The 15,936-nt window shown below is 41.8% G+C and overlaps 1 protein-coding gene across 1 annotated transcript in view; it reads left to right on the top strand.

Moving 5' to 3' along the window:
* LOC120023423 (zinc finger protein 239-like) overlaps positions 1-13,794 on the top strand; it is an 86,126-nt gene extending 72,332 nt beyond the window's left edge. Inside the window, exon 4 of the mRNA XM_038967443.1 lies at positions 13,210-13,794. Within this exon, the coding sequence (XP_038823371.1) occupies positions 13,210-13,700 (491 nt within the window). The 3' untranslated portion in view covers positions 13,701-13,794. The remainder of the gene's footprint in view (positions 1-13,209) is intronic.
* The last annotated feature ends 2,142 nt before the right edge of the window (positions 13,795-15,936 follow it).

The raw sequence follows: 15,936 nt of genomic DNA, 5'->3' as shown, positions 1-15,936 counted from the left end.
GTTTGAATTTCGCGCTCTGCAATTTCACCGGATGTTGGCCAGGTGGGACGCTACCGTCCAGACACAGACTTCTGTCCATAAGAAGTTAGAGGGAGTTTGCGTGAGAGCTCATGTTTATTGTCGTTTGAATTGTATTGATTTTTTGTGGGACTGTTTACATTTTAAGGCCTTTGTTGTCTATGAACACACCCACCAACACACCCATGCATACCCCCCTGCACTCCACCACTGGGAGGTAATACAGATTATTGCAAATCCTCTAATGTTGATGATTGTGTTCTTTCTTGCGAATTGTTTCTATGAAGTTGCCATTAAATTGCTCTGCCATTATTATTGTATGAGGTATTATTGGTTGGGTTACCCCTGGGCTGTGACGGGCGTTTTATATGGTGGGTCTTATGTTCTCTCCCCACTGGCAATCTGGCCAACAGGCTCCACTTTAGTCTCCACTGGCTATCTGGACAATAGGCTCCACTCTAGTCTCCACTGGCTATCTGGCCAACAGGCTCCACTCTATTCAGTATCTTCTGCTGATGTGTGCCTGGTAGCACTACTCTACTCTACTCCTATCAGCAGGTTAATACCTGCCTGGCGCCGCAACAAAATCTTTATCTTTACGCTCCTCGAACAATACAGCTACAGAATTAGCATAGTAGGCCAATGTAACTTAAGGTTACCTGAAATATTTAGGACTAACTTATTCCTTGCCACCCATTCTGAAACTAACTTCAGCTCTTTGTCAAGTGTTGCTGTCATTTCAGTTGCTGTGGTAGCTGACGTGTATAGTGTTGAGTCATCCTCATACCTAGACACACTGGCTATGTCGTTAGTAAAAATTGAAAAAAGTAAGGTGCCTAGACAGCTGCCCTGGGGAATTCCCGATTATACCTTGATTCTGTTGTACTGGCTTCCATTCTGGAACACCCTCTGTGTTCTGTTAGACAGGTAGCTTTTTATCCACAATATAGCAGGGGGTGTAAAGCCATAACAAGTTTTTCCAGCAGCAGGCTATGATCGCATTGTATCTGGTCAAACAATTTTTTCAAAAAGTGTAATGGTTGGTAACAGGCTGATTGGTCAGCAATTTCAGCCAGTAAAGGGTGCTTTCCTATTCTTAGGTAGCGGAAAGACTTTTGCCTCCCTCCAGGCCTGAGGGAACACACTTTCTAGTAGGCTTAAATTGAAGATATGGCAAATTGGAGTGGCAATATCATCCACTATTATCCTCAATCATTTTCCATCCACGTTGTCAGACCCCGGTGACTTGTCATTGTTGATAGACAATTGTTTCACCTCTTCCACACTTACTTTACAGATTCACAATTACAATGCTTGTCTTTCATAATTTGGTCCAATATACTTGGATGTGTAGTGTCAGCATTTGTTGCTGGCATGTCATGCCTAAGTTTGCTAATCTTGCCAATTAAAAAATAATTCAAGTAGTTGGCAATATCAGTGGGTTTTGTGATGAATGAGCCATCTGATTCAATGAACGATGGAGCAGAGTTAGCCTTTTTCCCCAAAAAATTTACTTGAAGATGCTCCAAAGCTTTTTACAATCATTCTTTGTCATTTATCTTGGTTTTATAGTGTAGTAGTTATTTTTATTCAGTTTAGTCACATGATTTCTGAATTTGCAATAAGTTTGCCAATCAGTTGTACAGCCAGACCTATTTGCCATCTCTTTTTTTGCCTCCCTCTACACCAGGTATTCCCAAACTGGGATACGCCAAATAAAAATGTGATTCACATTTTCAAACAGTCCATTTATATTTCCCAACGGGGCTATACATTTGGGTGAGGTTTTTTCTCACCTGAGTAGCCTCATTTCCCTGCCAAAAATCAAATTAAACCATCGAGTGTTCAGCGAAATAACAACACAATGTCAAATACATGAAGCCTAATCAAATACTTAACATCCAATCACATTAACCGTTACTCTCTCGCGGGAATTCCACTAACGGTCCATATGTATCCAAACGTAGCTGCTGCTCATGTTGGTATCTGTACTGATGGAGCAAATGCCATGACAGGGAAACATAGTGGAGTGGTAACACGCGTGCAAGCAGTTGCTCCCGACGCCACTTGGGTACACTGCAGCATCCACCGAGAGGCTCTTGCTGCCAAGGGAATACCTGACTGCTTGAAAGACGTTTTGGACACTACAGTGAAAATGGTTAACTGAACTCTTGTGTATTTTCTGCACGATGCAATGATATGGGCATGTAACGCTTTTACAAAATACAGAAGCGCGCTGGTTATCAAGGGCGCAAAGTATTGACACATTTTAAATACAGACATAGACTGTGTGGAAATTTATTTTAGACTGAGACTCTCTCCAATACAACATTGCAGAGTTATGTGCATCCTTTCAAGCACACCCTTCTCATTAACCTGTGGTGAGTTATTTACAAATTTCAAAGAACAAATAAGGTTTAATATGTAAGATTGTTAAATAAAGAGCAAAATCATTTATTATTATTATATTAGTTGTGCGCTGGTGCTATAAGAACTCTTATAGGAAGAGCTGGGTTTTGACAAACTCACACTCATTCTTATGTTTAATAAATGTATCGTATAGTGTGTGTGTGTGACCGGCTTACAATGATGCAAAATACAACACTTGAGAGTGCGCTGACCCTGGTGCTAGAGGGGGTACAGCTGGAGGTTGAATGTTTGAAGGGGTATCGGACTATAAAACGTTTGGCAACCACTGCATATATACCATACCATTTTTATATTCCTCATCAATCCATGTGGATTTAACAGTTTTTACAGTCATTTTCTTATCGGGTGCATGCTTATTAGTAACTGGGATAAGCAATTTCATAAATGTGTCAAGGGCAGCGTCTGGTTGCTCATCATTACACACCACGGACCAACAAATATTATTTACATCAAAAACATAGGAATCACTACAAAACGTATTGTATGACCTCTTTTACACAATATTAGGCCCAGCCTTTGGAACTGTGGTTTTCCTAGACATGGCTACTATATTGTGATCACTACATCTGATGAATCTGGAAACTGCTTTAAAACACATTTCTGTAGCATTAGTAAAGATATGATCAAAATATGTTGATGATTTAATTTCTGTACTGTTTGTAACTACCCTGGTAGGTTGATTGATAACCTGAACAAGGTTGACGGCACTGGTTACAGTTTGAAGCTTTCTCTTGAGTGGGCAGCCTGATCACAGCTTTCCTCCAGTATTAGTTAATTAATTAACAGTGTCTGGAGTTTAGTTTTCCTGTTCAACAGTCTTATAAAGATAGGGGGGTTGACTGGGACAGGCAATGTAACATCCATAATATTTTGAGAAAATGTTCTTGAAAAACGAGCACCTTACATAGGATCATCTTATAACTGTCTCTCTAAAGCTACCTTTCATCAAGGTTTTATATGGTCTATTGGTTTCTCTCTTTTCATTGGCAGAATCCTTTTTCAGTGTTATGATATTCATAACATCCATATCCACCAGTCTATCTTCCTGTCAACTAACAGAACTCTGCTGGTTGTCCTGGTAACAGATACCAGTCTATCTTCCTGTCAACTAACAGAACTCTGCTGGTTGTCCTGGTAACAGATACCAGTCTATCTTCCTGTCAACTAACAGAACTCTGCTGGTTGTCCTGGTAACAGATATCAGTCTATCTTCCTGTCAACTAACAGAACTCTGCTGGTTGTCCTGGTAACAGATACCAGTCTATCTTCCTGTCAACAAACAGAACTCTGCTGGTTGTCCTGGTAACAGATACCAGTGGGCAGATCTATTGTATTTGTTCAAACTAAACTACAGCACTTACTTTGATGTGTCAAATCTGATCCTTTCTTCTCTCCTCCTCCTCTCACAGTTCCACTCAGCCCCGTTGTTTTCCTGCAGTCCACCAGCAGCACAGACAACCTCTTCATACCCAGCAGTAAGGCGCTACCGGGAGAGGCACTACACACGGACTCCGGGAGGGCGGAAGGGCTAGCGTTGTCCTGGTAATCATAAAGAGGGGACACAGACATATATCATTATGGATGCTGATGTCATTGTTGTCATGAAGTGCTTTACAGAAACCCAGCCCAGACCCAGATAGAGCAAGCTGTATACTAGACCAGACCAAACTGTACCATCTGGTGTTTTGATCTGGAGAGATTCTTCTCTGACTCGTCAGCATCAGGATGTTGTTGAGGCTCCCCAGAGGATCCACGATAGTCACGTCTCTCTCCTGTGTGAACGAGAACAGCAAACAGACGTAAACTTATGACCATCTATTACAATCAAGAGGCGTGAATATGTCTAAAATGGCCTTTTTCATCATGATTTTGTCAAATATTGTTTGTGTTGCAAATGTATAGGGTCAATTCCAATTCTCTCCACTGGGATTCTCTGCCTCTAACCCTAATACAGGGGCCAAGTCACTGGCTTACTGGTGCTCTTTCATGCCGTCCCTAGGAGGGGTGCGTCACTTGAGTGGGTTGAGTCACTGACGTGATCTTCCTGTCTGGGTTGGTGCCTCCCCTTGGGTTGTGCCGTGGCGGAGATCTTTGTGGGCTATACTCTGCCTTGTCTCAGGATGGTAAGTTGGTGGTTGAAGATATCCCTCTAGTGGTGTGGGGGCTGTGCCTGGGCAAAGTGGGTGGGGTTATATCCTTCCTGTTTGGCCCTGCCCGGGGGTATCATCGGATGGGGCCACAGTGTCTCCTAACCCCTCCGTTCTCAGCCTCCAGTATTTATGCTGCTCTCTAATTATCTCTTTCTTTCTCTCTCTCGGAGGACCTGAGCCCTAGGACCATGCCTCAGGACGACCTGACATGATGACTCCTTGCTGTCCCCAGTCCACCTGGCCGTGCTGCTGCTCCAGTTTCAACTGTTCTGCCTGCGGCTATGGAACCCTGACCTGTTCACCGGACGTGCTACCTGTCCCAGACCTGCTGTTTTCAACTCTCTAGAGACAGCAGGAGCGGTAGAGATACTCTTAATGATCGGCTATGAAAAGCCAACTGACATTTACTCCTGAGGTGCTGCACCCTCTACAACTACTGTGATTATTATTTGACCATGCTGGTCATTTATGAACATTTGAACATCTTGGCCATGTTCTGTTATAATCTCCACCCGGCACAGCCAGAAGATGACTGGCCACCCCTCATAGCCTGGTTCCTCTCTAGGTTTCTTCCTAGGTTTTGGCCTTTCTAGGGAGTTTTTCCTAGCCACCGTGCTTCTACACCTAGATTGCTTGCTGTTTGGGGTTTTAGGCTGGGTTTCTGTACAGCACTTTGAGATATCAGCTGATGTACGAAGGGCTATATAAATACATTTGATTTGATTTAGAATGCCCCGTTAAAACAATACATTAAATCAAGAACTTCATAGTGCCCCTGTTTTTAAGACAGTACTCACTGTTTGTAATCGAATCTTCAGCCTCCTCCTTTTTCACTCCCAAAACGTCTTCCTCCTCTTTTATTGAGATGGCCTCCTCTTCCTCTTTTACTCTAAAAGGTTCTTCCTCTTCTTTCACTACATTCTCTTCTTTCAATGTTATGGCATCTTCCTCCTTTTTGATTCTGAAAGCTTCTACCTCCTCCTCTTCCACTCTGACAACCTCTTTCGCATATTCCTCTTTCACTGTAATATCATCCTCTTCTTCTTTCAATGAGATAGCCTCCTCTTCCTCCCTTTTCATCCTGAAAGCTTCTTCCTCTCCTTTCACCAGAGCTTCTTTCTCCGTCGAGATTAGTGAGCTCATGTTCCGGGCGATTAGCCTAGTGCAGTATCAATTTAACACATTAGCTAATTTAACAAGCAATCTACGTTTCAATGAACTAGTAGATATGTAAACAGAATTGTGTTTAAAACACTAAGAATAATATACACAAGATTTGTCTTAAACGCTTCAATGTTTCGGTTTAATGTTCGCTAGCAAACCACCACGTTGATTGAATCAGAAGCCTTTTGTCGCTGTTGAAGAAGCCTCCAGTTCCGTCCACTAGATTGTACGTCACGCAAGCAGCATCCCCTGAAAGACTCAAATCGCCACCTGCTGACAGGAGTGGGTAACGCAGATTGGAAAAATATTAATTACAATGTTTATTCTTGCAAGCAATGTCATGAGAGGTAATAAAAAATAAAAAAACAGATGTTATGTTTTCTCTTACTTCTTACAGCCAATACTTTACTCCAGGGCTGACCTGCCCATTAGGTAGGATTAGGTGACAGATTAAATAGTTTTCATTTTTATGTCATAGTTATTCTGAACCCACTGCCTGCAAGTCGTCTAAATTAGCCTAAGTGATTTGTATTTTCCTTCAACTTTCTGAAGAGGAAAAAGCCCTGAAATGCCCCTGTCTGAGTGCATTTGTCTACCACTATGTTTAGCTGTTAGCGATGATAATAATGACAACCATCTTCTGGTTGATGGAAAAGCTTTCCCAAAAACCTTGTCAATTAAATGTTAACTACAAAGTAGTCTATGCCTACCTGGCATAATGATATCATGATTATTTGCATCAATCCTGTTGTGATTTGTTCAGCAAACTCTGCAATCGCATGTGTGCTACAGTGACACCACTAACCAAGCAAGGCTCTTGCTGGTGCCACTTGCATTAAAGGGTATCTACACACAAAAATGAACATTTCTTAGATTTTTCTCAGACTTCAAAAGTGGTCTCCTGATATGGTTTAAGTATTGTTGAGGACTTAGAACATCCAATGTTGTTGATATTCTATTAACAGTGTGATTTAGAGAGAAAAACAGAAAAACAGGGACAAATCAGAAACCTGGAAAAACGGAGAAAATGTAATTAGGTTAAAAAAATAAAATAAAACAGATTTTATACAGATGTTATATATAGATAGAGATGTTATAGGGCCCTAAATATTCTATACATTTTCTCTCATTACTGGATTATCTAGGGATAGTGTAGAGCACATATGTCAGAGTCAAGGCCCGCGGGCCACATCCGGCCCGCGAGAAGGTTTTTTACGGCCCCTGGGATGATCTTGATTTATTATTAGAACCGGCCCGCAGACCGCAGCAAGCCGGCAGCCCGCAGATCTTTTACACGCACCAATACTACATTTCCCACAATGCAACGGTGACGCACCGAGCAGTAGGCTGCTTCATTTCAATATTTATTGGCACAGCAGTCGTCAGCATCACAGTAAAATTAACTTTCAGATACCCATCAAAAATGGCAAAACGGAAGGTGGACACTGAGAACCGGGGGTTTCAAACAAGGTGGGAGTCGGAGTATATGTTCACGGAGGTAGCTGGAAAACCTGTGTGTCTTCTGTGTGGAGAAAGTGTGGCGGTACTGAAAGAGTATAATCTGAGACGACATTATGAAACGAAACACGCGGACAAAAACAAGAATATGGACATGGAACAAAGGCTACAAAAGGCAGAGGAATTAAAACGAGGCCTCAAATCTCGACAGGCTCTGTTCAAAAAAGCCAAATCACAAGGCCAGGCTGCTGTCAAGGCCAGTTTTATTTTGGCAGAAGAGATCGCTAAATCAGCCCGGCCATTTACGGAGGGGGATTTCATCAAAAACTGCATGATTAAAGTTTGTGACGAAGTTTGCCCAGAAAAAAGGCAACTCTTTTTAAATGTGAGTCTGAGCAGAAACACCATTGCCGAGAGAGTAGACCAGTTGTCCATCAATCTAAAAGAGCAGCTTGTGAAAAAGGGAAAAGATTTCATTGCATATTCCTTGGCTGTGGATGAGAGCACCGACATTTCTGACATTGCCCAGTTGTCAATTTTCATCCGCGGAGTGGACTCCAGCCTAAGCGTGACAGAGGAGTTTTTGGCTTTACGTCCTATGCATGGCACAACTACGGGGCATGATTTGTATGAAGAGGTGTCAAGATGTGTAAATGAGATGGAGCTGCCTTGGGAAAAACTCGTGGGTTTGACAACCGACGGAGCACCTGCGATGTGTGGACACAGGAGCGGACTGGTGGCGAAGATACGGGAAAAGATGCAAGAGGAAAACGCGACAGGTGAGCTGACAGCTTATCATTGTATCATACACCAGGAAGCGTTGTGTGGTAAAGCCTTGAAAATGGAGCATGTAATGAGCATCATCACGCGCACAGTTAACTTTATCAGAGCCAAAGGTTTGAATCACCGCCAGTTCAAGGCATTTCTGACGGAGTTAGAAACGGAGCATGGTGATTTGCCTTATCACACAGAGGTGCGATGGCTAAGCCAGGGAAAGGTGCTTCAAAGATGTTTCGAGCTTCGTGAGGAGATTTGTCTGTTCTTGGACAGCAAAGGGAAAGACACAACACAACTCCGAGACGAAATGTTTCTGTGTGAAATGGCTTTTCTGTGTGACATTACGAGTCATCTGAATGCAATGAACTTGCAGCTGCAGGGTCGGGATCATGTCATCTCTGATATGTACAGTACAGTGAAGGCATTTAAAACCAAACTGACTCTGTGGGAGACGCAGATGCGGAAAGAAAATTTGAGCCACTTTCCCAGCTGCCAGACCATGAAAGAGAAGCTCTCTACCAGTGCGTTCCCGAGCGCACAGTTGGCTGATAAATAGGTATGCTTGCCGCTGACTTTCGACGCCGATTTGCTGACTTTGAAGCACAAAAAAGCAGGTTGGAACTGCTCGGTAACCCATTTGCTGTTGACGTGGAAAGCTCACCACCAAACCTCCAAATGGAGTTGATTGACCTCCAATGCAATGATGCACTGAGGGCAAAATATGCGGCAGTGGGTGCTGCGGAGTTCGCCCGTTTCCTCCCCGACACAATGCCCCAGCTGCGCATCCAGGCTGCTCAAACGTTGTCTATGTTTGGCAGCACATACCTGTGTGAACAACTGTTTTCTTTGATGAACCTGAACAAAACATCACACAGAAGTCGACTTACTGCTGAACACCTCCACTCAATTCTGAGGATTTCCTCAGCTCAGAGCCTTACCCCGAACATTGATGAACTTGTGGAAAAGATGGGACACCACCAAGTATCACCCTCAACCTCAAACAAGTGAACATTACTGTGCAATCACATATTTAGAGTTTTTACTCAGTTCAAGTTTAAAAGTTAAAGTTTAATATTTGTTTTCACTGCATGTTACTTCTCCTTAAACAAAGTGTTGTTTTTGATTAATAGATTTTTGCACTTTATTTTATTGTATTTCAATCCAATTATATTTTAAAAATATTTCAGTTGAGTGGATGATAGAAAATTGCTATTATTGTTTTTTTCTTTGAAGTAAATTTAGCCCACTTTTGCTAAAATAGAAAATATAGGCTACTGATGGTGCCTTGAATACCGGTTTCTTTCATTTAATGTTCATGTTATGGGGATTTTTATATAAAGGAAATTTGTCTTTTGTGTCTGTTGAAAATTAAAGATTACTGACAGAGCCATAAGAAAATATTGCTTTATTTATCTGATCATATTGGAATATATTTGTTAGGTTTTCAGTAGGTTCAATTAGGTTCACTAGACTATATGCGTCATTTAAAAATTTTTCAATGAACATTCGAACAGTCCGGCCCTCGGCTTGTAGCTAAATTTTTTATTTGGCCCTCCGTCCATTTGACTTTGACACCCCTGGTGTAGAGTAACAGGTGTATCCAGAAGTGACCTTTAACCTCCCTGCTCCTCAATACTTCTTCCACTGGATCAAAGCTTCAGCCAAGTAGGATACATGATAGTGGCAACACATGTAGTTGGGTTGGATATAGTCATTGTAGGATACATGATAGTGGCAACACATGGAGCTGGGTTGAATATAGTCATGGTAGGATACATGATAGTGGCAACACATGGAGTAGGGTTGAATATAGTCATGGTAGGATACATGATAGTGGTAACACATGGAGCTGGGTTGGATATAGTCATGGTAGGATACATTGAGCGGCAAGATGTTCTTTACCATTCGGCCATCAGATTTGCCACCAGTGCTCCTTATAGGACACCTCACTGCACTCTATACTCCTCTGTAAACTGGTTATCTCTGTATACCAGTCGCAAGACCCACTGGTTTAATGCTTATTTATAAAACCCTCTTAGGCCTCATTTACCCCTATCTAAGATATGTACTGCAACCCTCATCCTTCACATACAACACCAACACAATGTTTGTACCATGTTGTGTTGCTACCATGTTGTGTTGCTACCATGTTGTGTTGCTACCATGTTGTGTTGCTGCCATGTTGTGTTGCTACCATGTTGTGTTGCTACCATGTTGTGCTGCTACCATGTTGTGTTGCTGCCATGTTGTGTTGCTACCATGTTGTGTTGCTACCATGTTGTTGTCATGTGGTGTTGCTACCATGTTGTTGTCATGTGGTGTTGCTGCCATGTTGTGTTGCTACCATATTGTGCTGCTACCATGTTGTGTTGCTGCCATGTTGTGTTGCTGCCATGTTGTGTTGCTACCATGTTGTTGTCATGTGGTGTTGCTACCATGTTGTTGTCATGTGGTGTTGCTGCCATGTTGTGTTGCTACCATGTTGTTGTCATGTGGTGTTGCTACCATGTTGTTGTCATGTGGTGTTGCTGCCATGTTGTGTTGCTACCATGTTGTTGTCATGTGGTGTTGCTACCATGTGGTGTTGCTACCATGTTGTTGTCATGTGGTGTTGCCACCATGTTGTTGTCATGTGGTGTTGCTACCATGTTGTTGTCATGTGGTGTTGCTACCATGTTGTGTTGCTACCATGTTGTTGTCATGTGGTGTTGCTACCATGTTGTTGTAATGTTGTGTTGCTACCATGTTGTTGTAATGTTGTGTTGTTGTCATGTGGTGTTGCTACCATGTTGTTGTAATGTTGTGTTGCTACCATGTTGTTGTTATGTTGTGTTGCAACCATGTTGTGTTGCTACCATTTTGTTGTAATGTTGTGTTGCTACCATGTTGTTGTCATGTGGTGTTGCCACCATGTTGTTGTTATGTGGGGTTGCTACCATGTTGTTGTCATGTGGTGTTTCTACATGTAATAATAACAACATGTGTGATTTATATAAAGTTCTTTAGTAATAAAACATTAGTGACATAATTTAGTATTTAATATTACATAGTAAACTTTAATAATTGTAATATGTATGTTTGTCTGTACTAAAGTTTTTGAAAAGAATAAAAGGTTTGAAAGAAAATTTAATTTACTTTCAATGAATTAAATCTTCCTCTCCCTCTGTCTCTCCCCTTGGCTGGGAATGTTAAGGGTCAAGAAGTTGTGAATCTAGGGGGCTCTTACACACAGGGGAACTATATGGACACAAAATAACTAACAACCTGGACCCCCAGGTGTCTTTCAAAACATATGTTTTACTAACGACCTAAACAGATCACTTTTACCCTTTCAAAAATAGTTATAGGGGAGATGTCCGGGGGATGTCTCTGTCTTTGAAAGGGTCATTGTAATATTAAGATGTCCCCTTTACTGATGACCTAAACAGATACCCCCATAAAAGACTGTCCGAGGGATGTCTCAGTCAACCCCCCCAAAATAAGCCCCAGAGGCCTCACACCATCCTCTTTGAAAGGTTCATTGTACTCTTTAACTATGCTTCCTTTCCTGACGACCTAAACAGATCACTTTTACCCTTTAAAAAATAGTTGTCAGTTATCCAGATTTAATGGTCAAGAGATTGTGAACCTAGAGTGGCCCTTGCACACATGTTGTGTTTAGGTAAACGTTTTCTGTTTATGAAGGAATAAATGATTGAGAGGATATAGACCACAAAAAAAAGATAATTGTATTCTTAACGATGTGCCCTTTACTAATGACTTAAACAGATAGTTTTACTCCATGAATAACCTTTAACTGCAGGGGGCTAAATCAAGGGCCGTCAATGCTGCAGAAATGTTTTGGTACCCTTCCCCAGATCTGTGCCTCAACACAATCCTGTCTCGGAGCTCTACGGACAGTTCCTTCAACCTCATGGCTTGGTTTTTGCTCTGATCTGCACTGTCAGTCAACTGTGGGACCTTATATAGACAGGTGTGTGCCTTTCCAAATCATGTCCAATCAATTGAATTTACCACAGGTGGACTCCATTCTAGTTGTAGAAACATCTCAAGGATGATCAATGGAAAAAGGATGCACCTGAGCTCAATTTCGAGTCTCATAGTAAAGGGTCTGAATACTTATTTAAATAATTTTTTTGTGATTAATAAATTTGCAGACATTTACAAAAAGCCTGTTTCCGCTTTGTCATTATGGGGTATTGTGTGTAGATTGCTGAGGAAATTGTTTTAATTATTACATTTAGAATAAGGCTGTAACGTAACAAAATGTGAAAAAAGTCAAGGGGTCTGAATACTTTCCAAAGAAACTGTAAGTGATTGAGGAGAGAGCATCATTGCTATATGACAAATATAATTGAATAAACAAATGTTTGCATAATCAAAGACATGAAAACTGGCACCAACATTGTATTTAGCTAGGATTTCATATGGCCAGGAAGTTATTGAGAATAACAATAGACAATAATTATTGTTGCTAGTTTAGGGATGAAGATAGTGAAGGTTCATCAATGATAAAAATGTTTTTTGAAATGACGTGGAAACAACATTTATTCAACCAGTGGGAGGCTTGTAAATGCCCCCAGGAAAGTAAAACAAAGAACTCTTCATTGAGACAACGATAAACAGCAATCCGTGGGAGAGTTGAGGTGGATATTATAAAATAAGGATCTGCTGGAGTCCAAGTCAAACCAAGATTCTTTATTTCTGAGCTCAGAGAGAATAACAGTTACACAGCGCAGTGTAGACAGTCTAATTCCTGAAGCATTGGGTGATGAGCACATATCTTTATAGTTTCCTGTTCCTAGGAGGGACTTTATTCATACAAGGACACAGGTGCAGCTGGTTTGCAACACAGGATGATACTCCCAAGAACAGGATTTTATAATAGGTCAGTTTCACAAGGTTAGTCACATACTCAGATATGTGGACACATACAATTAACATTTTGCATTACAGAGTCTGTGAACATTTTCATTTCATTAAATCATCAGTGGGCCAACAATGCAAATTTAAACAATGGAGCAAATGCATTACATCCAAATATCACTGTACTATCTGTAGTGCTGGAGGAAAGACACACCCAGATAAACACACACAGTCAGAGTTTAAGAAATGACCACTTAAAGAGTTTTACCCAATTAGGAAGCCTGAAAGAACACATGAGACTGCACACAGGGGAGAGGCCTTACCACTGCTCCGAGTGTGGAAAGAGTTTTTAATCAGTCAGGAAGCCTGAAAGCTCATGAGCGAATACACACAGGGGAGAAGCCTTACCACTGCTCCCATTGTGCAAAGCGTTTTATCCAATTAGGAAGCCTGAAAGAACACATGAGAGTGCACACAGGGGAGAAGCCTTACCACTGCTCCCAGTGTGCCAAGCGTTTTACCCATTTAGGAAACCTGAAAGAACACAAGAGACTGCACACAGGGGAGAAGCCTTACCACTGCTCCCGGTGTTCAAAGCGTTTTACCCATTTAGGAAACCTGAAAGCTCATGAGCGAATACACACAGGGGAGAAGCCTTACCATTGTTCCCACTGTGGAAAGCGTTTTAACTATTCAGGAAAGCTGAAAGAACACATGAGACTGCACACAGGGGAGAAGCCTTACAAATGCTCAGACTGTGGGAAGACATATTACTCATCACAGTCACTTAAACATCATGTGCGAATCCACACAGGAGAGAATAATTACTTCTCCTAGTGTGTAAATTTATATTTCACATCACATTAACTTAAAATTCATCAGAGAACATACACAGTGCTCCCACTGTCTTATATTGTTGTCTTATATTGTTGCCTGAGAATGTGTTTATTTTATTAAATGAAATGGTACAAAGTATACTCAAATGTATGTTTTTGTAATAAAACATGAATTGAATATGGAGTATGTCAGTTTGAATATAGAGTAGATCAGATTCCATGTGTTTTAAATGGTCCTTTTTATATATTTTTTTATAAAGAATTATGTTTGTATCAATCAGTGAGCCATTCTTTCCACACTCCACATTCTCTTTCCACACTGGGCGCAATGGCATGGCTTCTCCCCTGTGTGTATTCGCTCATGAGCTTTGAGGGTGTCTAACCGCTTAAAACTCTTTCCACACTGGGAGCAATGGAGTGGCTTCGTTCTTATGTGTACCCTCTCATGTCTTTTCAAGCTAACTAACTGGTTAAAACTTTTTCCACAATGGGAGCAGAGGTGTCGTCTTGCTGGGTTGGACGTCTTTGGTTCCTCCAAGGTTGGTTTTCCTCCTGCAAAAGACAGTGTTAATTTTAAAGAGATGCCAGAATGAAATCTCCACATGATAAAACTGCCTTGCTGAGGTTTAATCCAAATCACATCCCTCAATATCCTGATGCCAGTTTTCAAACATTTCATAATTTAAAACAAATGATGTAGAGCTTCCTGGTAATTACTGATAATATGTTTACATTACTTATTATTCTTTCTGTTATATAAGTCAGACCACAAAACCCTAAACAGTTCTAGAACACTGAAGACACAGACTGGATTCCAATCAGCAGGTGGTTCTAAATATATAACCTTCATAGCTGTATGATACAGAATGTGACCTACACACTTCCTTGAACCTAAATTAAGTAAAGAAGTCATTTTGTGTGGAAGTTTCATTTTTACATTGGAGACAGACACAAAGCACATCAGTAACATCTCCCCATTGTCGATAGGGTCGACACATTCCAAGATGGCGTAGCAGTCGGACGTGTGTTTTGTCTTGTCCCGTCCTGTCCCATGTAAATATTTGTATATATTGTTTTCATTTCGTATATATTGTAATCTCACTTTCCATTTACGGACTGAATTAACTTTCCTGCAACCCGCCTCCCCCAATGTGGTACAGATCTGCTATTTTTATACTTTAGAACCGGAACCCCCATCAGAAGCTAGCCAGCTAACTAGCTACTAGCTACTAGTCAGTTAGCCACTACTAGCGGTCTTCACTGTTAACTGGGACACCAGCCAGCTTCAGCCTGGTCAATACCTGCCAGTCTGCACAGCGCGATATCAACCCAGAGCGTATCGGACTGCTTTTTCTCTACCACATCACCGGATTCCTACCGCTCTGAACCTTTACACATCGCAGCTAGCTAGCTGCAATCCGAGTAGCTACTCCTGGCAAACGTCTCTGTCCCGAAGCAAGCACCACTTAGACTTGAACTAGCCTCGAGCTAGGCCTATCTCCCGGCTAGCCGAAGAGGTCCACCAGCTAATTCTTGGGCTACAATACCTCTTTTGCCAATTGGCCTGGACCCATTACTGCCGACACGGAGCCCCGCCGATCCATCACGACTGGTCTGCCGACGTAATCGCCCGACATCGCCGAAGACCCATCTGCTAGCCCCGGCCCGCTAGCTGTCTGAATCACCGTGTCTCCAGCTCGCCTAGCGTAGTAGCAACTACCGAACGGCTCCCTGACTCACCTATTGCTGCTCATTGGACCCTATGATCAGTCGGCTACACATGCCTCTTCCTAATGTCAATATGCCTTGTCTATTGCTGTTTAGGTTAGTTATTATTGTTTTATTTCACTGTAGAGCCCCCAGCCCCGCCCAACATGCCTTAGATAGCCCTTTTGTCCCACCCCCCACACATGCGGTGACCTCACCTGGGTTTAACTGGTGCCTCTAGAGACAAAACCTCTCTCATCGTCACTCAATGCCTAGGTTAACCTCCACTGTACTCACATCCACTGTACTCACATCCTTGTCACGTGCGTCGAATACAACAGGTGTAGACCTTAGAGTGAAATGCTTACTTACCAATAGTGCGAAAAAAAAGGTATGTGTGTGTAGGTAAGTAAAGAAATAAAATACCAGTAAAAAGACATTTGAAAATAACAGTAGCAAGGCTATATACAGACACCGGTTAGTCAGGCTTATTGAGGTAGTATGTACATGTAGGTATGGTTAAAGTGACA

Source organism: Salvelinus namaycush, chromosome 2 (assembly GCF_016432855.1).
Source record: "Salvelinus namaycush isolate Seneca chromosome 2, SaNama_1.0, whole genome shotgun sequence".
Taxonomy (NCBI): Eukaryota; Metazoa; Chordata; class Actinopteri; order Salmoniformes; family Salmonidae; genus Salvelinus; species Salvelinus namaycush.
The sequence above is the reverse complement of the archived record's forward strand: the minus strand, read 5'-3'. Positions and strand labels throughout refer to the sequence as shown.